Genomic DNA, 24,165 nt, shown 5'->3' with positions numbered 1-24,165 from the left:
CTAAGTGGTCTGTGCCTTGTCTAGACATCTGACAAACTATTACAGTCGTTCAGGGGGAAAAAAATCAGTTTTCAGTAATTCAGACCCCAGTTGCTGCTGCTGTAGCTGCTAGATGGAATTTGCTTTAGAGCTTGATTCTTACCAGCTAAACATTGCGTTGGCTTGGAACTTTATATGTGCACTGAGCTTCTGGATGGGGTCAAATGCAGGGCAGCCAGTCATTTTATGCTGTCTAGCTCTGTCAAATTGTCTTACATGAATGTAATACTGCCTTGGTTGCATAAGTAAGAAAGCTGAAAAGATATAAATGTCAAGATAGCCAAGTTCCCACGGAAGACTGGTTTAGAACTGGAGCTTATATTAAAGCTCATGTTACTTACTGGCCTAATTAAACTAGACAAGCCTTTATACCTGCCAAATGTATAAATAAAGTCTGTGACTGCATTGTGCTGACGCAGCCCCTCGATAACAGCAATATCTTGTCAGGTGTTTTACTTCTTAAGGGGGTTCCTTTTGGTGGGAGCTAATGCTTCCCTGGAGTGGCAAGCATTTTTATAGCAACAAATTATGAAGTCGTGTGAAATTTGTTTTGCAGCCTGAAAGAATGATTTATTTACAGTCCTATATGGTAGAGAACTTGCATCTCATCAATGCAAGCATCACCTTTTCTGCTTCTCAGTTGAATAAATCACATGTTAGCAGTAGCTGACATTTTGCATTGTTTTCCTAAGAAAGACATTTTTAATTTGCACTGTTTGATAGACTCAGCTTAATGCACTTTTCTTTTTGGGATTATTCCTTCTAATCTTTTATTTAACTGAATTTTTATTGAAGTACTTAGAAGTAAATGTACTTCTGAATGTACAATATGCTTGTAAATTTAATATTCGCTTTCATATTTAGGAAGAGTTCCACTCCCTCCAGCACATGAGCTGAAATCCAAGTGGGAGAACGTGCTGGGACCTGAATACGAAGTTATGGTATGTTATCTTTCAATAAACTACATTCATGTATGTTATTTCTTCTAATTACAGATCTGTACATTAGCATTACAGGCTGTTTATAGAACAGTTTAGTGTTTGGAACAGATCAGTAACATCAAATTTTGTTTCCCGTAACATCAAGGCTGAAATATAGGAGTGTTATAATGAGTTGTTGTTTGGGGTTTTTTTATTCTGTTTATATAGATAGTATTGTTATACAGATAGTAGACAGGAACAGCGATTTAAGAAAATCAACTGTCCTTTTAAATCTGCATCATAACAGCCACTTAAAATATGTGGCATTTTTATGATTTCACTTATGATCTATTTGTTTTATTGTGCATTGTGAAAAAAAAGGCTCAGGATAGAGCTCCTGTGTTTCACGAAGAATCTTACAATTTTATTAAAAGAATGAAAGAATGATTTTCAAACATGCTGGGAAAATAGGAAGTAATTCATGGTAGTGTAACTTTGTGGTGCCAGTGTCTATTAGATATTTCTTCACTTCACATTAAATAATTGCCAAGCAAAAGATTGTTTTGATGAATTGTCATAAGGAGTTGACTGAAATTGTAATTCACTGCTGCTTTTCAGTGCTGTGTTAGCCAGTGAGTACAGATAAAAGACTCCAGCCCGTGTTCTTTCCGAAGACTTAAAAAATTCTCACCACCACCAAGAAAATGCCCTGTTTGTCTTTGCAATGCTTGTCCAGTTGATTTAGAGACACTTATTTTTACTACTTGGAGTAGCCATCGTTCCAATCACTCACTGGAAGATTTAAAGTAGCTTTAAGAATTGCCTTGAGAAACTCACTTCTTTCCATTAGCACTCCTTTAAGATCTGAAATTCGTGTAAGATTATGTACATGATGCAATAAATCTGTTTGGCTGCCCACTTCAGTTGCTTGGTATTCCCATCCTTACATTTCAAGAGTCTGATATTACTTCCCTTAGCACTATCACACTTCCCACAGAGGACGAAAACCTGCTTAGTTCTTGAAACCGTCCGTTTCTAATTCTTCTTTAGCTGCCGCCAGTAAAATGTCAGGAGTGAAAATGTTAACAATTGGTCCTTTTAAATAATAGAAGGAAACTGTTGTGGCATCCCATTTTGAAAGTCATTTTTCAGTTCTTCCAGTTCTTGTCGTCTGTACCTACCAGTCTTGCTTGGCTGCGTTCAGTAACAACGTTTAGTTCAATTTGAGCCTGATAGCACAGTCCCTGTTTCACGCTGTCCTCACTCCTACACTCAGCTCCCAGAAAGTCACCCTGAAGGTGCCTACAGGTTTGAGTATTCTCTCAGAAGTATTTCTCTTCAGAGGACATAGCTGTTTGAAGAGAGGGTTTGGTGTCACTCATGGCTTCTGTGTTGCTGATCCTTTGTGGTATCAATGGAAGGAGCTGAGATCCTGCTGAAACAGGAGGAGACCCTGGAAGTCTGTACAGGGATGTACAAGATACTGAGTGGTATTTGTTGCCAGGTACCTAAGTGTGAGCAGTCAAGCTGAGGAGTTCTCAGTCATAGATTCATTTAGTTACAACTAAATGGACGTGAAATGGATTCTGTCTGTCCGGAAAAATACCCTAGGTACTGGAAAACAAGATGCTAGAAACCCTATTTAAAATTAAGCCAAAAGAAAAAGCTGAGGCTTTGTATTGTTTCGTAGATACTTTGTTAAACTAGAAATTTCCAAAGGAGCCTGAAGTTACCTGATTTTTTGCAAGGCTATATATCTTCCAAATCTAACAAGTGTAGCAATCCTCCCAAACATATTCAAGTTCAGTGTCCCAAACTCCAACCCTGGGCCATAGATCACCACAGATGTCATCTTATTACATTTAAAATTGGAGTAAATAACCTTCTAAGGTTACAGATAGATAAATTATGTTAAGGAAGAACATTACAAGAAAAGTGGTAGTGAACATAGTTATTTTATTAATATAAAAAATGAAAATATACTGAAGGGGTTTCTTGTCACTGTTTTAAATAATCCACTTTGCATTCAAATTTGGTAATTAAATTCATGTATTTCAAGCCATGTTAGAAACATGCTGCAGAAGATGGTGGTTTAGTCTAGATGTTAGATGGCTCTACTATAGCCTGAAGTAATAACTTAAGCTATCGTACTTTTCAAATTCTGATTGGCAAGTCAGTTGGGGTATTTGTGTCAAACATAATGGCATTTTGTGCTTATACAGGATTACTGAACTTGACTAAAATTGGCACTCGGGCTTCGGAAATAGGATAATATTATGCACTGCTAATAGTGCATAATCACCACATTCCTAGCTGTAAATGTTCTGTGTCTGAAAAATTTTTCTAACATTTGTTTAAAATTATTTTGCATCAATGTGACTTTGTTTAAGTACAGTTTATTTTGCTCATCAGTTTTTTGCCAGAATTCATCATTCTGGTAAAGTCTTTATTGTCCTGCTATTGAAAAATGTTATGATGTACAATTTTTAGGTTGTGAATGTGGATATGCCCATTACAGACGATTCGGAGCTCCAGAAGTACTCAAAGGTATGAGTTACCTGATGGTTTCCTTCATGGTATATGTTGGCAGAGTAATCCCAGGAGGACATGACACAATTCCAGATTTATGTGTTTCAGAAATTTAGTGGCTTTGTGGCTCTATCTTACTTTTCCAGAAAAAGGCTGCCAATATTCTGCTTATCTTTTGGACTGGTCCAATACCTTTTCGTAGCATGGGCAAATGAATCTTTTAACACACACGCCACCCCCAAACAACAAAAAAGAAACAAAACCCAAACCATGCATATAAGTCTCAAATTTTGGGGTGCTTCATTGCATTGAAATCCAGTTGTTGAAAGCCACTACAAAATGGAGCAGAGGTTGAAACTCTGCTGAACAATGTTGTCATCCTGCAGAGGAGTTTGCCATAGTGATCCTGGCTCAGGGAGAGGGAGGTCCTTTTAATCAAAATGGTCAGAGCTGAAATTAATTTCAGTCTTCCAAGACTTTCGAGAGATTTTCGAGATATGTATGTTAATGCTGTGCAAAAGAGGTTTGTGGAGGTGATGCATTTATATACTTGTGGGGATGTCTCAGTGAAGAAAGACCATAAATTCATAATCAGACATGGGTGCGAGGGAATGCTGAGGTTCAATGGATTGCTCCTTTTACTCGAATATCCAGAATTAATTGGGAACGAGAAGGACAGTCAGTGTTTCAACTTAAGTAATAAAAAGCCAGAAAATGGCCAAAATGAAGGAGCAGATACTGCTGATCATCTCTTCTCCCCGGGTTGCCGCGATTTCTGCTGTCTTGTCTGAATAGTGTATCAGTTTTATGCTAGTCTTCCTAATATTAGCAGACCTAAGACACTAATGGTTGGAGGCTCCCTAGAGAAAAATTCCAAATTAAGGAGGCCCACTGGGAAAAGGCTAACACAGAATCAGTGATTTCACCTTGCAGAAACAAGGATGCCAGTATTATTAGCTATTTGCAGAGGACGCTTCATGGATATTTTTCCTACCTCAAAGTAGTGTAGCTCCTAAAGGAGTAAGACAGCTGATCTCATGATAATATTTTATGGTGATTATGGAATTTCTTTCAGTTCTGTTGAAAACCCACCTTTTGGGTAGGATAGATTTTAGATGATACTTTTCTTTGCATTTTTTCCAATATGGCAACCTTATTTAAGAATACAGTTCAAATTGCCTTTTCCCCCAAAGGGCAGATTAGTTGTTTTTATTTGTGCAAACAGTTTGTATAGAGAAATTACGGACACTTGTGCTGTAACGCAGATGATGTCAGTATGAAGACTTAATCATCTTACTGTGTGCTTAGTTTAATTTGGTGAGCTACTGAATCCTAAATATGTTTATATTGCGGTAGATAAAGATGTATACGTTCTCAGCCATACTTATCTTTTGGCAGCTATTACCCATCCATACTTTAAGATTAGGAGTTGAGCTTGACACGTTTGATGGACATCATTATATATCATCAATTGCTTCAGATGGTCCAGCTGCAACACTTGGTCTTCTACAACTGGAGGATGAACTTCTGGAGGTAAAAAACCAAAACAACCCTCCCCCCCAAAAAAATAGAACTGATGTATTTCCTGTTTGCTTAGCATTCTTAAAAATGCTTGTATTAAATTCTAGTTTGGCTGCTGTGTGTGCAACAGTAGTATTCAAGAGCTGGTTGTGGAAGCAGTTACAGTAGTGCTTTGGAAGTCACATTCATTTTCTTCACTGTTTCATTCCTCCTTTATGGACAAAATATCAAATTCTTGTGACCTCTTAGTGACTTCATGGAGTTTTTTTCTGAAATGTTTTAACATGAGTATCGAGAGTTATAAGGGCAGAGATAATATTTGTGTTGAATGTATTTGTATCTGTAGTCCTTTAGCTCAGTCTTTTGAGCAATTTGGCATTCGCTTTTGTGGTGGATAATCTTTCTTAATATTTGTCACTCCTAAAAAATTTACAACAGTCTCAGGAATAGTGGTTCCTGTTACGCATTATAACTTGCTTGTTGAGTGTTGAAAGACATTTGTGTGTATGAGCTAGTACATCAGTTTCTTTAAATATGTATAAAGAGGTATCGGGGCAGCTTTGAAGTTATCGGAATCACACGAGACCTATTTGCCAGGAAAAATATTTATTTGATAGTATTAAAATAATACCTGTTTTGTGTGTGTGTATATGTATGTGTATCTATCAGCATCTCAGCCTGCAAGTGAAAAGACATTAATTTCCTATTGAATACTTGCTCTTTGTGGAATATTTTGAATTTGAACCTTTTTTTAGTGGATGCAAAGAACATTTAAGTGACATCAACGGGAACAGAATTAGGTCTTCTGAAAGATTAATTTGTTAGGTGTACAGCTCTCTTGCTTTTACTTGTTCACCCTTTAACATCAAAAATTCATACTGATATCACTAAGACCTAAAACATTTTCTTCAATTATTGCTTAATGGAGGAAATCTTGATTCCTGAAGGAAGGGATTAATGGAATGCCCAAAGTGTTGTTTAAATTCCTTGGCCACTAAACAAGAAATTGTAATCAAAAAGCAATAATGCAGTGCTGCAGAGTAACTTAGGAAACTTTAATTGTATATATTTAACAGTTTTACGTATTACTGTGTACTTACAATTAAGTTCACAGATATGTCCAGATCTAGTGAGCATAAATTTTTTTCTACTCTGTAGCTGGAAAAAACCCCCAACAAAATAAAAATGTGCTCCAGGGCTAAAGCTATATATGCCAGGTTTAGCCCAGAGTATGTTTTTGCAGCCAAGTTATAAATCCCCTTAAGTAGGGGTTTGCAATGGAAAAAGTGACAGCCCCATTCCCCAAACAAGCAGCTTTACCTGGGCCTGATACAGTTGGGATTAAAATGTGATCAGCAAGATTTTTTTTTATATATAGTGAGGCTGAATGTTGATTATTTTTAATGATGTGTTTGAATTATGATAGAAAGCATGGTATTTTCTTCCCTGTCCTTTCCCCCCTCCGCCCCCCCCAGTTTTAGCTAATTTCATTGTGTTCTTTTTTAGGAGTAAATTGCTTCCTTGTGTCCTTCTAGTTTTGTTAAAAAATTTCACTCGCTCCTATTTGATGGCACAACTAACTAGAGTGGTGTGGTGAATGAATGGGGTGTTGGGCACCTTGCGTGTTTAGAGGCTGATTTCTGGCAGCTGCAAAAGGAGAAATGGGAGTCCCCGGGTCTGCCTGGGAGTGTGCGGTAGCTCTTCTCCATCAATCACAGTACGCTGAGGAGAGCTGGTAACTTTCCACCATACTGCCGCTTTCAATGCATTAAAAAATCCTTATGCGTAGATACTTCTGCTTAAATAATTAACTAATGGATTAGCCTGATAGCTCAGCAGTTGCTGTAATTCATACAGAAAAAACTCATAGCAGTTTGTCTTACTATGTTGGAGGCCAGTTACACCACTCTGAATTTTTCTTCTTGGCTGGATTATAGTGTGAGAGGAACTCTGTGTTTCCCAGCAGTATAAGCTATATTTACACTTAAAAAGCACAAAGGAAAAATTGGGGGAAAAAATAGAGGTGATCAGGAAGAAACTAGTGGCTAAAGTGAGATTGCTGTGCAGTCTTGCACAAGATTGAGACCCTCTAAAGAACAGGGAGATTTGGGAAGTATATGGCGAGGCTCTGCCTCAAGTACACATGTACAGAGGTGTGTACATGTATGTTGTATATTTACGTGCTGTATTTTCTAGGATCAATTGTGGGTCCATCTACATTAGCTTTGCAGTTTGGGTATGGAGTGAAGCATTGAAGAGAATCTTCAATTGTCCCCACTTACTGTGCTTTGGTTCATGTTGTGGATGATGTGTACTGGATTCCTAAACCAGTGGTTGCACTCCAGTGACTTTGGACATTTGGCCATGAGAGCAGAATTGAGGTAGCCTGAAATAAATCCCTGAAACACAAGAGGTGTTGGGATTGAGTCCATAGCACTAACTGGGTTAAACCCTTGTCTTTTGGGGCTGCGCTGCTCGTCAACATTTTACATCTATGACACCTACTGACGTTCTGCTTTCCTCATATTTAAGGATACCGCTATGGTGCAAATAGATGTACCCTCGTGATATTGCAGGTTATAAGATACGTGAAAGAGGATGAATCACTGTATTTTTATTTTCCTGAGGAAGTACAACTGCAGTATCCCATTTTTAAATCAGCATTAGTATCTATCTATCTATCTATCTTTTTATTTCTTTTTTTTAAGTCTGTGGTTTAAAACATCCATTGACAATAGCCTTATGGTCTTATGTTGTCACTCAGGATGTAAAGCTTATGGGATGGTAAGCTTTGATCCTTGTCAGGGTTTTCTGATTAATTGTTTACTGTAATTGGTTTCTTTTTTATTATATAAACATTCTTGCATGTTTTCTGTAGGATCTATTTTAGTTTCAACCATTTTGTTCATTTTAAACAACTGACAAAGTTGTGCTAGTTCTGACTTCAAGTTTTTTATTAGAGCTCAAAATCTGTGTTTTCTTAACATATTTCGGAAAACTAATTTTTTTACCTTTTTAAATTCAAACACATAAGCCTAATGCTAAAAAAAAAAAATCCCCAACAAAGAAACAGGTGAGAGTGAAATAACAATGCTAGGAAAGATTTAGGCTAGGAAAAGTAGTAAGCAGAAAACAAGTTAGAGGAAGCTGAAGAGAGGAGAGACATGATGTAGCAGTCAGTAGTCACAAGATCTTGCAGATGAAGTTTAAGTCTCACAGTAATGCATGTATACTTCAGAAGTATACATTAATACAACTATGCAAGGTTTGCCAGAATCCCTAGGTAAAATTAGACTTTCACATTCAGCTGGGGAAAGATATGTATGCAAAAAAAATTAATAAAAGAATCTGGCTGATATCCTTTTAGTTATCTTAGTGTGGATGTGTGTTTCCCCTTCTGTGTAGGTAAATGGAGTTCAGCTATACGGAAAATCACGCCGTGAGGCAATCACTTTTCTAAAAGAAGTGCCACCCCCATTTACACTGGTTTGCTGTCGGCGACTTTTTGATGATGGCAGTGAGTCTCTCGTGGATGAACCCACCGTGGGAGTTTCCCCTCCAGAACAAAAGGTAGACTTCTCATGTCATTCAGTTGTGTAAAAGGACAGTAACTTTTTGAAAAAGTGTATATATTTCTGAGAAAGTGATTTAGCTTTCTAAAGACAGTATTTCTGTTTTCTTTTTGCTGTTTGATCCAGACCACTTTTCAGTCTTAAATAACATTTCCTAAAATATATAGTTATATGAGGCAGTTTTGTATTAACTTGTCATATAAAGCTGCCTTTGCCATTCACTTTGGGCTCATAAGGGACAGCTGGTGTTTCAGTGAAAGATAGTTCATGTTTGCAACACTGGTACTTTTACTACAGTTTATACAGGTTGGTCATGGGAAACTTCATTGTACTATAAATACAAGGTAGGTAAATCACCGAGCTAGCATGCTGACTATGTACATCCCATTCATCATTCTTACACTTAATAGGTGAGTGAGAGCTCTGAATTATACTAAATCACATCCTTGCCGCCATTAGCTGATTACTTCCATGTTCTGAGTAGGTTTTTATAGAACTGGGGAAAAATGAAACTTACTGTTTCTTTCCATTGCAGAAGCTTTAAAGTGCAAAATAAAGCTTGACACTTGTAATGGTTGCTTCTATTTATAATAAGTATTTACACCTTAACTTCTCATCTTTTCTGATATTTTCTGATCTAATTTCCTCTAAGGTGGAGAGTTAAACAAGAACTATGGATGTTTCATGGAAGAATAAGGTGTACAGTATTACGCCTTTTTGTAAAAGACCCTTTCTGTTGCAACAGAACTTGTTCCACTGTGTTTTTTCATGTTGCATTTTACTGAACATTTTCTATGTGCATCCTGTCAGTTGCACGTCTTTGCCATAAAGTGAACAGAGGTTGCCTTCTCCTTAGAGCAATCTCACAATATTTCTGCTTTCTTTTGTCAAAAGTATCAAGAAAGTGTGTGTGGAAGAAAAATTTCTTCCTTTTGCGTCATGGCAGTGCTCTGTGTAATAGGCACATTTGTCCAAAGAAATGAAGTTAAATCAGTGTGAAGTTAATGGTACAAGATTTTAATGTTTTTCTTGGGACATCATACATTGATATTTTGTAAAGATTGTATTGATAAAATAGCAGTAATGTTAAAACATGCATTTCAAGTTAGACAACAAAAGATGTCTTTTTGAAAGATCTATTTATGAAGCTGTCCTTACCCAACAAAATTGGGTAACTGTACTTCTTTCTTTTATTCCTGAGCACAAAAATTGTGAAGGAAACTGCTTTTTCAAATTAAATACTATTTGCATAATTACAATATAAGAATTTTTTGTTTGCATATTTAATACCACAAGTATCAGATGTGCCTGATCATCTGGTCTTTCTATCAGCTGTCTGTGGTTAAATCTTTTATGCTAAGATATTTATTTTTCCTTTATGCATCTAATGGGACAGCTGAAGTTCATCAACATGTAACAGGTTAGTAATATTATAACAACTAATTTGACTAATACATGGGTATTTTTATGCCAGGTTGGGCTCCGATGCTCAAAACATGGAGGTATAGTCCCAAGGAAGTATCCAAGGCAGCAAGCCTGAGAAAACTGGATGCATAATGTTCCATAAAGTTGTAATTCCATAAAAGGTCATATTTTAGGGCATGTATGAGGCATTAATAATCAAAATACGGAAGGAATAGTGTTTGTAAAGAACTGAAAGAATAGTATTTGAACTAGAGCTTTTATTTTTCAGGTGAAACCTGAGGAAGACATTAATCCTGAGGAGGAAGAAGGGGAATTAGCATTATGGTCTCCTGATGTGAAGGTTATTGAACTGGAGAAAGACAGAAATGGTTTAGGATTCAGCATTTTAGACTATCAGGTATACTTTTCTGTATAACTAAATACTAAAAATCCCTTTGATCCTTTGTGCCTTAAAATGTTTTGTGATGTTGATTACTGGGTAATCGACTTGGCACTTGGGCCTAGAAACTGTGTAGAGAAAAGTAATTTATTTTGAGGCCAACTCTATAAAGTATAGTGTAGAGCTTGTTCTAAACCAGTCTGATTATCAGACGTGATAAAGTGCAAAATCTTGAATCAAACTCCACCTCATAACTCTGAGTTTAAGGGCTAAATGTTGGGGGGGAGGTTGATTTTTGTTTTATTTTGTTTTAACTTGGAATGACTTTTCAACTATGAGAGTGGCAAGCAAACTTTCTTAGATATTGCAACATTATTTCCCTTGTACCAAATTTAATGAGTCTTTTGCTTTTTCTCCCCTCACTGCCCCAAATCACCTTTCATTTATAAACGGAGTATAGACCCGTGCTGGTCTGCGATCTGCGGTCCCACTCAAGTGGGGGAATCATGGAAAGATTCACTCAGGCTTTGAATCAAGCCATGAAAAGTAGAGTTTGCAGAGGTAGCTTTACCAGGACTGCCCTTCACATTTGAAGGGGAACGTCAGGGCTGACAGGTGAATTGGTGTTGCAAACTCAAGTTTCTGTAAACACAAATTTGCTTTAATACATTTATTTGATTTATTAGTATAAGAATAGAGATTGAAGAAGCTAATTAATAATTTTTCAGTTATGCTTCTCTGCTTAAACTATTAAACCAGTATGCCAGACATACAGGTAGAATTTTCAGGGTGGGGGGAGAGGGGCAGGGGGGAAGTTGACTTTCAGAAGTCATTCCTAGCTTAAAACTTGATTTCTTCAAGAAGAACCATTTTGGGGTAGATTATATACTTAATTGTTAAACTCCTTAGAAATCAATAGACAAGGTTTTAATTGGGGGAAAATTCTACTAAAATTAATGAATCCTTCTTTCAAAAATATTGGCTTCAATTAAATATACAGAAACTCTCAAAATCTGTAGTCAGAATGAAGTGTTCTTCATGTTTCTAGTCAACATGATATATTTTTAAACCTCTAGCCATCATATTTATAAGGAAATAAAATAGCTGGATCACTCTTCGTAATAGTATACACATCACATCTGAATACTGCCTAAACATTGTAGTTTAATAAAACGTGTTCAACTGTTGTGCATAAATGTCAAGTGATATAAAATTCACTTTTTGATACAATAAGGCATGAATTGGAATGAATTAGAATAAAAAATATTTGAAGTGTTATGCAAAACCATTAATTCTATATTTTACCAGTGTGATTTAAGATTACTGAAAATAGATTCTGTTAGTCATTTTTGCTGACACATGTTGTGTTGCAGTGCCAGCTTTACTGTAGAGCTGCTAGGAGTCTTTACAGAGCAGTAATACACAGATTTGCTTTTAAGTTCTCATATAATCAGAATTAATGAAGGCTTTAATAACAGGCTTTTTATTTACTTATTCGCAGATGCAAATACATGAGCAATGTTGTGGTACTTTCAGCTAAATTTAAATACATTCTAATCAATTCTAAATGAGTGGTAAACCACTTAATCTCAGATCTTTATAATTTCAAGATATTTATGTATAAAGTATGCTCTTTTGTTTGGGATTTGCCTCCTAGATCTTTTACACTTTTCATCATCTGCAGATTAATTTTTATATAGAGATATCTGTGACTGCGTGTGTGTTTATGTAAATACATCTATCACATTCTTGAGTGCAGGGCAAAGAAAATAAATAATTGTCCATGCTAGATTGGAGGCGGGGAAAGAAAAAGTATGTGGTTCCTGGGAGGCTGTTCAGAATTCTTAAAGCAGATTTGCTGAGAAGCACAAAATTACAGTGAAGTGTTTAATTGTGGTTTAAAGGACCTGGAAACCTAACTCTGTTTTCTGCATTTCTTTTTGCAATTTTACCCTTCTTTAAAAAACGAAAGTGTTTGTTTTTTTTTTTTTTTTTTTAGGCACATACTCTTTTGTTTTGCAAGAAAAGATTCAAGCCTTATAATGGCAAATGACACTACTTGCACTACATATCCACGGTTGATTTCGCTCTTTTTGAGTAATCATATGACTTTTTTTTTTTTAAAATGAAGATGGGTATTCACATGGCCTGGCTTCACGGCTCAGTGCATCAGGTGCATCAGTGAAAGACCAACCTTTCTAGGCTCCCATTAGTGCTGATGGAGGTAGGGTGGGGAGCAAAATACTTTTTAAGAGGTGATTCTGAGCAGAAGGTCTATTCGTGGTGTTCATAATTACATGCTCAAGGACAGAAGTTTAAGGAAATTTTGGTGTTATGTACCAAACTTGGAGGTGATGTGACTGTATTCTGGGTTTTTAAGATCAATTATTTCTGTAGCTGTTGGTTGAAATGGCACTTCAGAAATACTGGTAGGACTTCAGAAAGATCAGTGGGAATAGTGAAGTAACGTTACAGGAAAAACACAGTGATGCACTCTTATTCTAGCTTGCTTTCCCCCCACATCAAGGTATGATAACATCTTTGAAATACTACTGCAGTACCAGTGTATACCAGTCCATTTCAGTCATTTCTTGTGAGAGACCAGTGACTGTTATCTGCAGTATTTAAGAACCCCTGAAATCCTGCTCCTACAGACGTGTTCATTTATGACAGTGAGCGATGCCAGATGCGCTGCAGAAGTGGAAGAATGCTAAGCCGTTAGAAACCACGCTGCTTACGGGGCTATGGAAGTTTCTTCCTACTGCCTTCCATTCATATTTGGTATTTGTTTTGAAGTGCGAGGGTTTTTACCTTGCCATCTTAATTTTGATTATAGAATTAGGTGTGGTGCTAAATACTCTCATGGTATATAATTTATAGTATTTGTTATTTTGTTTTCTCAAAACTGATTTGCATACATGGCGTAAAGGATATTGTGCCTCAGTTGTCTAAAATGCTGTGCTTCCCAAGTCATACTCTGAAAAACAGTATTAATAAAAACTCTTTGTGAGGTAGAGTAGGAATCTGAGTACGTAGAAAACTGAATGCTGAGATCGAGAAATTATTACTCTGGTATATTAATTTTTAATGGGCTGTCTTTCTAATAATGTTTCATCTATCAAATAAATGATAAGCATATCCCAAGTGACTTGCAGGATATTCCCAGAAACGTACAAGCATAATTCCAATGCCTATATATTTTAATGAACTAATTACAAATTAATTATACCAATTATGCATAATCAATAGTATTTCTACTTTGTCCTGTGTTTTCTTTTGTCTATCTTTAGGGATTTAAATGCTTAAAACAGAGCCGCCTTCTTTTTTTGATAAGGTCCTCTTGGAAGGCCTGTACACATGTTCCTAAAACTTTGGGATACCATTAGAGAAACAGAGTAGACTTACCCTCTTTGCTATTACAGGACTGTATTTATATAGGATACTGTTCAGCTTCCCATGATCACTATGTATAAAAAAATCTTTTTTCCCCTTTGCTGATGTCCTAATTTGTAGTTATGTGGTAGGAAATCTAAAATCTTGGAGACTGCTGCTTTGCTAGCAAGGTCAATACTTGGCGAGAGGGGAGGTGGATGGGGAGGCTGATCCTGTGTATACTTGAAGTGATCGGTTTCACTCGATTCTTTTTCGCCCAGTGTGATGGCTTATTTAAATAAGAAACATTGAAGAGGTCTTAAAATGAAATCTTCTGTGTATTTTTCTGTTGTCACCACTGTGTTGGGATCTTGTCAAAGCTCTTAGGCTAGGCATTGCTTTTTCTTGATAATGCTTAGATGAAAAGCCTGCAGAAGGAGAGGCAGCAGCAGCCATGCCAACAGGCTCTGGGCACAGTGTGCTTTCTCCAGCTGATAAGGCATCGTGCTCAGCAGAGACGTGAGGAGCAGCGTTGCATTGCTGGTGATTCTATCTTGAACAGGGACCCTGCCCCCCTTTTGGCCATTAAAAAGGTGTGCTGTTCGGTCTTCTGGCCAACTTCTCTGTGAAGTAATATACTCTACCTCCCTTAATTTCCTTGTAATTTCACTTGGAGAAGTTGCTCTCTTTTTCACCTCTTAACTAACTTTTATGTAGTGTTGCTGGCACAGTTAGCGGCAAGTATGTTTTGATGGTGAATGAGGGACCCAGTACACTGTTTGTAGAGTGCTTTGGGATCATCTGTGATGCAAGGGACTATGGTAAGCATATTTATTGTTCTTTGTCAATAGACGTGAAAGTACCTAGCTTAACAGTAACTTTGTCTAGCCTGAAGGTAAACCTCCTCGCCAGCACGTCAAGAGCTAAGCCATTGTTACTAAGACCAATCCTTTTTCTTAGAAAGAAGTTAAAACGGAAGAGGGCATGGTATGTCATCAGGTTAAAATAGAGGAGAAATGCTGTACAAAAATGACAGTAATCCCAGAGCGTTAGAGCAAGAGGAAAGAAAAATCACACAAGATGAAGACTTCTAGAGAAAAAGAAGAGATCACAATATAAAGGTCACAGTATAAAAGGTACTTTGAGTGGCCCTGAAACAGTGTTTACCAAAGACCTGATGCATGCAGACCAACAGATTCTGTCAGTAATGTTTTACAGAAATATTGAAAAAAACACAGGTAGCTGAATTGCGATTTCTTGAGGCAGTATTGACCAGAAGGTAACTTGAATGGTCTGATGAGCTTTTATCAAATTAAACAAAAAGCTGAATGGACTTTATGTGGAGCTTAATTTACTGTGCTTTGAAGTCAGAGTATTTTAAAGCAGCTGTTTTAAAATGCGTGAAACTGGAGGGGATGAGGGTTGGAATAGAGACGGTTGACATTTTACACAGCTCTTAGGAGTGTCTGTGAGATGCTCTTTCTCTCCGACTGTGCTTGAAAGGTAAGTCCCCAGAGCCCCGGCGCTTTTGCACAGTACCCGGCTGCCCTACAGACCTGTGGGGCTGTAGGAGCTCATGGGCTCACCTGCTCCAAGTGGTCCTTGCCAATGTGGGTGTAAATATCTACCCATCCATGGAAGCTGTAACAGGCATATCAGCACAGTATGAGCTTCATGTTACCCAGACCTGAAACAGCATGAAGTGTGCCTGCCTTCGTTAGCCTGGGTCAGTGCTTAAGGGGTTCTTACTGTAGTCTAGCAATAGGGACTTATCTTCATCATCATTAGCAGTTTTTTCTTACTGTTGAACGGAAGTCTTTTTTTGCTGCACATTTCAGCAGGTTATGTTTTGTCCTTTTCCCAGGGAGCATGGGAAACAATTGTTTTCTTTTTTATAACAAAATCACTGCATAGTCATTCACGGCAGGAAGTGAAGCAATTTAAGTGTCTCCAAATATCTTTCCTCTTTTCTTTATGCCCCAAACAGGCTCCAGATGTAGAGTTACAAAAAAGCAAACTGACTACTTATTTGTAGAAGGTGGTATTCAACTAGATTATATTTTTTTCTTTTTTGGACTGTTCAACAGTGAGATGTGGGCTGGAATGCTTTGACATATTGCTGGCTAAATGTTTGCCCTCTTGTGATAATTTCAGCTTTGTCTGTCTTGTGATAAGTTTGTTATGAACAAAGAAGCATATTCACATCCTTGTTAAGCACATTTTCACCTGATCATGTGATGGAAACCTGTGGCTTACTGGCAAAAGCTGCACAGCTGTATTAAAAAGCAGTTTTACAATGGCTATCAGCTTGGTACTGGGAAAACTGATAAAGGCAGCTTTTCTCCCATCTCTACAACCCATCCACATTCATTAACATCAAAGTTCTGTAAGCCTCAGTACCAACTGTGTTGGTACTCATCTCACGGCGGATTTGCTTCTCTCCCCCTATGGGAAAGTTCTGCATCCTTTAAATCATATTAAGCTGTTTCATTTGTAAAATAATTCTTAATAGTGTGTCATGAATTGAATTCAGTGTAGCTTTTTGAAAAATTCTCTTGGAATTCAGCTTAATACTACTCTTCAGGACTGAAGAGCTGGTGAATGCAATTGAGCACATTCCTGGTAAAGTTTCTAGGGTGTTCGTGATTAATGGTTTCCAAAACCTCAGTGCAGCAGCACTAAAAGCATTGGGAGACCAGAAACCACTTTAATAAGAAATCAAAGAGACTGTGTATCTCAGCGTGAGATTCAGACAGATACACCGGAATAGCTTGCTGAGGTAGAGAAGCTGGAGAACTTGGATGCAGGAAGTCACGTTAGGACTTGGGTATGCCCTGACGCTGGGTTTGGGGGGGGGGGGGGTGTCATCAGTCTGACTCTTCTAAGTAAGAAGTTAGGAAGGAATCTCATGTACAGAGCAGAGTGGCATATCTTAGGGGCAGTCCTCCTGTCTTATGAGCTGCAACAGCCGGTGCTCTGGACAGTACCTGAGTTTGCAGAGAAACTGGAGCATTACTGAGAACATCTGTTTTTCTTTGGTTTGTCGCATATCCTTGAAATAAATGCTAAGCAGTATTATTATTAACCTTTAGAAATGTTTTCCCTATTCCCCCAAATTCTACAATCTGGTTGTTCTTTTTCATTTCCTGCTAGGAAGAATAGCTTTTAATAAAAACAAAAAACCCCAAACCAAAGAAATTCATTATTATTCCACAGATGTCTTCTGCCTACAAGAGAAGGCGAGAATTTAAAGGGACAAAACTGTAGCTAGATTTTCTGTTAAACACTTGGCAAATCTCTGTAAGGGTAAGATAATGTAGATGAGACTAGAGGAAACTGTGCAACTGAGTGCTGCTTATCTAAAAGCTGCGCTAGTCTTTCAGTGAGCGTGTGGAGACGGTGGAGCAATGGGCGTGTAAAAGCTCAACCCAGACAGCTCCAAATCTGTTGTTCTGAACTGATGAGATTGGAGGTACATGTTGGTGCTGATGGATAAGCATGAAGAATTCTGAAAACTCATGGAAGTTATGAGGTATTCTGTTTTCTTAATACCTCATCCTTCTGGAAGATGCTGCTCCCCAAATCCAAATAGTACTGTTGCACTTGGAGTTTTTCTGTCTGTTCTCATTTCATTTTGCAGTAGCCTTAAAATTCTCTGCAGCCTTTTTGCCTACCCTTCTGTTTTCTCCACCATCCATACTGTTGCAAATCTTCTTTGGGCCAGGTCACTGTTTGCAGATCCTTGTTGCAAAAAAACGGCCTGTCCTGTCTCCCCACTTTTCTTCTGCAACTTTTTCTGTAGCAAATCTTCCGTGATTCATGTGTTTGCTGTTTATGATGCAAACTCTCCATGCAGAGGAGAGCTCTGGTTTGTGCGAAAACACATACTGCGCTTCCACAGACTGTTAACAGTGTTGAGGCCAGCACACCTGACTGGTGGAAGTGCCTGCTGGGCTGTCTTGGTGGGTTTTTAGTTCAGGGATTATTTGAATCTGAAAGCTGATCAAACCCAGAATGTGCATTAAGACCACTGCGTGTAGGTTGTGTAGGTGATACCATTTCTACTTTTTCCCTTGGCTCATCGGTATTTTTTTCTTCATTCCCACACATCTCTATCCCTTCTTTATCTCATCACACAGTGGCTTTCCTCCATTTCCTTATGAGTTCAGGGTTTTTTTTTCTTATCTCTGTGGCTTTTCCCTGTAGTCAGCATTCAGTGTGTTTTTCCTGGAGCTGGAAAGTCTGAAAGTATAAGATATTAAGAGAGTCTAATGAATGTAATCACTGGGACTTTAGCTCTGTTGAGAGCAAATATGAAACGCGGATGAAACCTTAGGTTGATTGAGAAGTTTGATAAATTAAAAGATAGTGACATGCACCTGAGTCCACCGCACAGTGACACTTTCAAAACTACCATAGTCAGTGCCTATCTTTGATCTTTTTATTTGAGAATAGCAGTAGTGTGTAAGATCTTTTTCTTTTGATCATTCCCTGGAGACACTTTCGTCCCAACTATCTGCTGCATATCCCTCTTCCGCAGCAGATGAACATTGACTGCGTAGTGCTTGCCAGCTCTGCCAGACCTACGCGGGTTTGAGTAATTGCTGGCCACCGTGTTCATTCTTGCTGTAGAAGACTGATATGATTTCAGATCCCAGATGATGAAAGCCCGGTGTGGGAAACCCATTGTGCCACCTACTCTTACTTTGCTGTTCTCTCTCCTCCTCTGGGTGTGGCTCTATGTTTTGTTTATGTTTTTTCTTTCTCTGTGAATCCCTGTTTCTTTGCTGACATTTCTCACAACAGAAGTTTTGATTAATGCTGGCTGCACACTAGAGCTTCTGAAATTCATTGCTTTATTCCCTCACTGCAGATCAATAAATACTTATGCTTTATTTCCAGTGCTTTGCCTTACATCACAGAAAAGTTCAGCGTTCCTCCTTGAATACCGTTCTGTATTTAAGTTTGTATTGCTTCAGCACATCAGTCTGTAGTTTATTTCTTTGGTACAGCCAGAGACTGTGTTGTGTAGTCTTCTTCCTAAGTAGACCTGCTGACTGCAATCTAATACGAGTGGAAGAGGCAGAAACAAGTCTTAAACGCTTTGAATTTCAGTCTGATTGCCCGTGCAGTGGATCTAACAGAAACTAGTTGAGCACTTTCTCAGGGATGTTTTTTCAGGCTTTAGAGTACCTTTGGCAGTTCCTACGGCCAACTCCTGTAAATATGTTGGAGTGAATGAACAGAAGGTTTGGATCTTTAGTCTCAATCCTAAATTGAGGCCACCTTAAGGGAGGGAATTGGACCTCACTCACAGCTGGCTCTTCCTCTCTTCCCCTTCTGTCGGGAAGTAGTGCCTTTGAAAAGGCTGCAGGTTTTTTATCATTCTTGACTCTTGCATCCCATTGGCATTGATGGTGTGTATGTGGAGGGTGGCTCTGCAAAGGGAATGAGTGGCACTTCACAAAATGAGAGCATGGATGAGTATTACGAGTAATTTCACAATACTGAGCATACAGGTAAATGAATTCATGTCCAGTTCTGCCTTTGTTCTACGTAATAGTAAGATGAAGATACAATGCATTTGATCCTTTTCATTGTTGATGAGTCTATGTTCCTTGTGCAGTATGCTAGTGTTGTGTTTAAGAGTCTTTCAGTCTGGTATCTTACTCACTTGCAAACTGAAGAGTTTTAAATATGGATATGTATGTTAGACCTGGAAGTGGTCCCATGCAAAATGTAATGAAGCTGGGTTGCTCTGACCTCTGAGCTCTAACATGTGTTTGTTTTGGCTCTCTCGCAAAAACCTGCAGTATACAAATTGGCACTTGTAAAATTGTTCAGATAAATCAAAATTGGTACAGGGAAAAAAGTTTCAAACTGTTTCTTTTGGGATCCTTTGCCATGCTATTTTTGATGCGTGTTTTCAGAGGAGTGTTTTTGTGGCAGCAGGCAGTTTGTTGCTTAAAGAAAGCTAAAATATTCGAGGAAGTCAGGCTAGCTGAATTTAGATCTTAAGTGATGCCAAAACTAATATAGCCTGTAACTAAGTGAGAGTGACTTTGCACAGTAAATGTCAGTCACCCGCAGCTTTGTCTTACATTTTCGTATGAGCCTTCAAAAAAGGAAAACACAAACAAAACCCCAGAAAACGTGGTAGCTGCTTACATCCAATCGAGTTATAGCTACAGTCTACTGCTTAGGACAGACTGCTCCTCATCCTCTGCGCGCAGCGAGGGCTCTGCTGGTGCTGGACAGATGGGGATGGACTTGTCAGAGCATGAAACGCCTCCGGTAGTGCGGGAGCTGGGCTGGCCTGGAGTGCCCTCTCTTGGCTGCTGCAGAAACCTCACGTTTTGGTAAGGACAGGGAAAAAGTCAGTCGGTTGTTATCATTTTAATTTCCCGGTGTGATGGACAGAGATAAGCTCTATTGGTTATATTTCCACATTTGCTTCCTAAGGACCTCTGGTAGCTAACTGAGTGTGAATCTTTGGTGCCCATGGCAAGTTCGAATCCCTCACTTGAAGCCGCAATAAAGTTACGCGCTCCAGCAGCATTGCACGTAGGACTCTGTTAACTTGGTGCTCCTGGGACTCTTAACATTTTAGCAGAGCTCAGGTTTTTAAGAGACTTCATACTGCTCCGAATCCAGGGATCCCAGAGGCAGCAACTGCAGTGGCCCCTGCGTGACTCTGCACTACTAAATGAATCCAGAACAAATGAGGCTCTCAAAATAAGAAGAAAAATTTGACACCTGGACTCCAGGAAACATTTGTGGATTTTGATGAGGAGCAGTAGGGGGGAAGGGAAAACCTATGGTTCAACGTAGTTAAATATATGGTGTGCTAAGTATGAATAAATTGTGACTATTTTAAACAAGTTCATATACTCTATGGCTGGCTCGAGCACAAAGGAAAAGACAACAGCTACAACATACTAGTTCCTCAAAGGGTTACCTGGAGGCCAGCGTCCTAGGCTGCTGCTGGTGCATGGCAGTGGTCAACTTTCATCGTTTATACAAGTGGCAAATTTTTTTACATGTAATTCTTTTTTCAAAAAAGAATTTCTGCCAGTGCTTGTGAGTTAAGGGGCTTTGTCTCCTGATAGCCTTACTTTGCAGGCAGATTCCTTTCTTCATTGTTCATAAATGATTCATTTGTGTAAAGGAATCCTTCAGTAAACTGAAGTTAAAAGTTCCTCTTTCAATGTACCAAGCCCAGTTCATGCCCATTTTAAGATAACCAAATTGCATGGGGCTGTCCTGTGCACACTCCCTCTGCTGTAATGCAAAGTCATGTGATAATTTCTTGAACTATTGAAGTTGAGTCACTTCTGTATTCCAGCCGAGTACTGTTACAGCAACATCTTAGCTCTGGGTTTGGGGAGCGAGTTTCTTCCCAGCCTGTAAATTCCATCCAAGTAAATGAGCCTTTCACTTTAAAGCAGAGACTGAAATCTGGTCCTGACTGCTAGTGACTAAAAATCACTATTATCTGGCTTAATGTGAGCCAAGTAAAATGAATCAAGAGCCTTAGGGTAGGTGTGCAGTAGCAGTTAGTGCTGTTTAGTAACCTCGAATGGCTCTAGCTGGTCTGTTAACATGGAGGTGGCCCTGAAGTCCATGGGGGCACTGTGGGAGTGAAGTTGCCTTTTGCAGTTAGTATAGAAGGTAAGAATCTGGTTTTTAGCCTGCTGCTGGCACTGCTTTCTTTCAAAAACAAGGCAACAACCCACGCAGTCCAGTTGCACTCACTGTTTACAAGATGCGAATGTGAATTCAGCGTTTGCTGTCTTGTTTTAGTAGGTGTTGTTCTTTAGGGTGCATTTGGGTTTGAGTGTAAATTGTGAGGCAAGGTTTCAAAAAAACATTGTTCCTTTTGTTTTGATAAGAAAAGCACGGTGCAATCCACAGTTACAGTCACCCTCATGTTAAATTATAGAGAATATGTATTAATGATTACACCTTGAATTTCAGTAGGTCTGTGTCTTCACATGCAGCTTTTGTTGCATTCCTGGTGGCAATCGCATTGTGATTCACAGTCACTGGTAACAAACACTCAGGGTTTTCCAGCACTGCTCGCATTACTGGCTTAGCCCTGTCGCCGTGTAGTTTATATTGATCTTCTCTTCCTGTACAACAGCTCCCTCTGCTTGAAAACAGCAGTGTAATTATAACCCCTCTTTTGTATTTGCCTGATCAACGGTTCTTAATATGGGCCCCTTTTTTAAGAAAAGTGCTGCTGCTCTTCATGAAGCAATTCCAATACATGGCTGACGCTCATGCACGTAGCAGCGAAGCTAACCATGCTGTTTTTGAAACTTTACTGCATAGGAACTGCATATGTTTGTAGGAACTCTTTCTTCATTTTTAGCATGAGGATTAAAGCTGATTGGAACACTTTTTCAGCTAAATTATCTCTTACCAAAACATGATGATTTATTGAAGCCAAAATGTTTTTATTTCAATGAAAAATTAAGTTGAAACAGGGCTGTTTCTCATCAGAAATGTGGTAGTTATGCCACAGACCTTGAATATCTGCATAGAAGTAGCTAATGGCGAGATTCCCATGTCCTACTTAAGTGGTTCTGATCCGGAACCCAAAAAAGAGCAGCTTTGGATCAGACAGAGCAGGGATTTGAACCTGGTTCCCCACATTGTCAGCCAGCGCCATGATTCGCTCAGTCATTCACTCGCAAATTTTTGTCAGCTTATCTGCATCAGTAAGGACGAGTGCGGGTTTTGTTTTGTTCAGTTTTTTATCAATATGGCTAAGCCAGCAAAAGTCATATTATAAAAGCTGTTGTGTCAGCAAAGGTGTAGTTTTGCTGAGAGAGCGTTCACCCATTTAGAACCAGCATAAACCTTGCTTGCCATGGCAAGATGAGCCCGTGATAGGAAAACTGGCTGGTTTAGTTCTATGAGCAAAGCCTTCCTAATGTGACAGTGCCTTACTTGCTCGAAAATGGCTGTCTCAACGTGATCTTGCAAAGAAGTCCAAAAGGTTATTTTTATTTTGCATTGGAGCAAACCCCAAAATTAAAAACATCTCAAAAGTCTGTGTCAAACAGAGTGTTTGTTCTGTGGTCAGCTGTCATCGGGATGGTTAGGCACGTGGTTTTGTCGGCAAGGGCAGGCAAAGCTGACTCTCTACACAAAGGGCAGCAGCAATACATTTTCAAAATTCAACACTCTTAAAGCAAAAGCTCTTTTTTTACATCTCAGAATTCTTCTTCTGGACTTCCTGCATTTGGGTTTGTTTTGTTTCTAAAAATTGCCAAAGTGTATGCAGAACATGGGTAGCTTGCTATTTGAAACAAATGAAAGCCTTTCCCCTCGGCATTGTGTGAGGCAGGTTTGAGCCTAAACAGTCGGACAGCCCAAGCATATTGGCACGGGTTCAGTAGGCAGAACACCATTGCGCAGCAGAGGGAGGTTGCTGGGCTTGATTATCAAGACATGATACTCGCAAGGAAGCCTCTTATGTACAGTGCGGTTACCCAGTGTTTGGGAAGATTATAAAATGGCAGGATTAAGCAGTAGAACAGGAGACAATTATTAGTAATATGTATTTACTTGAATTCAGCTTCAGCATGGCTCTTCCTGCTGAACTCTGATTTCAGTTCTCTAATTTCAGCCTTTTACAGATATTGCATTCATTACCTCATATGTTTGCACATACCTTAAAAAAACATGTTCACTTGGAAAGCAGTGTATAGTTATATAAAAATAAATAGTTAAAAAAGCATTCCTGTTTTCAAATTAACACTGAGGTGCTGAATTCATGGTGGTCTTTGTGATTTGAAATTTTCCCTTTTTTTTTTTTTTAATCCCTCCCGTGCCCTGAATAAGATGCAAGTCCTGAGGGAAAAATAGTACATGATTATGCATTTGAAGACCCAGTGCATACAAGGAGCATTTCTGAACTTTATGAGCCCTTAGCAAGGGGGAGAAAGGCTAATTCTACTCTTAAAAAAACAAACAAAGAAACAAAAAAGAAAACCCATAAATTCCTTTTGTGTATCTTTCTCCCTCTATGTAATAACTTATGGTCATTTCATTGGTTTGAGGATGAGTTTTTAAATGGCTGAATGCATGCTAGAAATGGTACATGACACAAAGCAAAGACTAACATCAGTTTACAGCCTTTCCAATGTGTATAATATTTTCTACTTCACATTCCTCTGTATACACCACTACAGTGTTCCTTGTCTTCAGTAATGATCTTAGTTACTCTTCTGTTGCCGTCCCCTGTATTCTCTGTTAAGGAAGCTTCATGGGTGGAGAAAATGTCTTTTATAAGTTGTCATGCAGATTTGACAAAGCAGGAACACTGCAGTAATACAGCAAATGTATGCTGCTATTTCTTGAATGTTTTGGGTTTGATTTTTAATTTTAATTTAATAAT

General features: G+C 38.6%; 1 protein-coding gene across 6 annotated transcripts in view; it reads left to right on the top strand.

Moving 5' to 3' along the window:
• Nucleotides 1-24,165, top strand: part of PATJ (PATJ crumbs cell polarity complex component) — a 161,067-nt gene that overhangs the window by 31,486 nt on the left and 105,416 nt on the right. For all 6 annotated transcript variants that reach the window (XM_075155627.1, XM_075155628.1, XM_075155626.1 and 3 more), the window contains 5 exons: nt 904-980; nt 3,450-3,506; nt 4,887-5,021; nt 8,415-8,579; nt 10,275-10,403. In XM_075155627.1, the coding sequence (XP_075011728.1) occupies nt 904-980; nt 3,450-3,506; nt 4,887-5,021; nt 8,415-8,579; nt 10,275-10,403 (563 nt within the window). The remainder of the gene's footprint in view (nt 1-903; nt 981-3,449; nt 3,507-4,886; nt 5,022-8,414; nt 8,580-10,274; nt 10,404-24,165) is intronic.

Source organism: Calonectris borealis, chromosome 8 (assembly GCF_964195595.1).
Source record: "Calonectris borealis chromosome 8, bCalBor7.hap1.2, whole genome shotgun sequence".
Taxonomy (NCBI): domain Eukaryota; kingdom Metazoa; phylum Chordata; class Aves; order Procellariiformes; family Procellariidae; genus Calonectris; species Calonectris borealis.
This window is presented reverse-complemented; position numbering and strand designations above follow the sequence as displayed.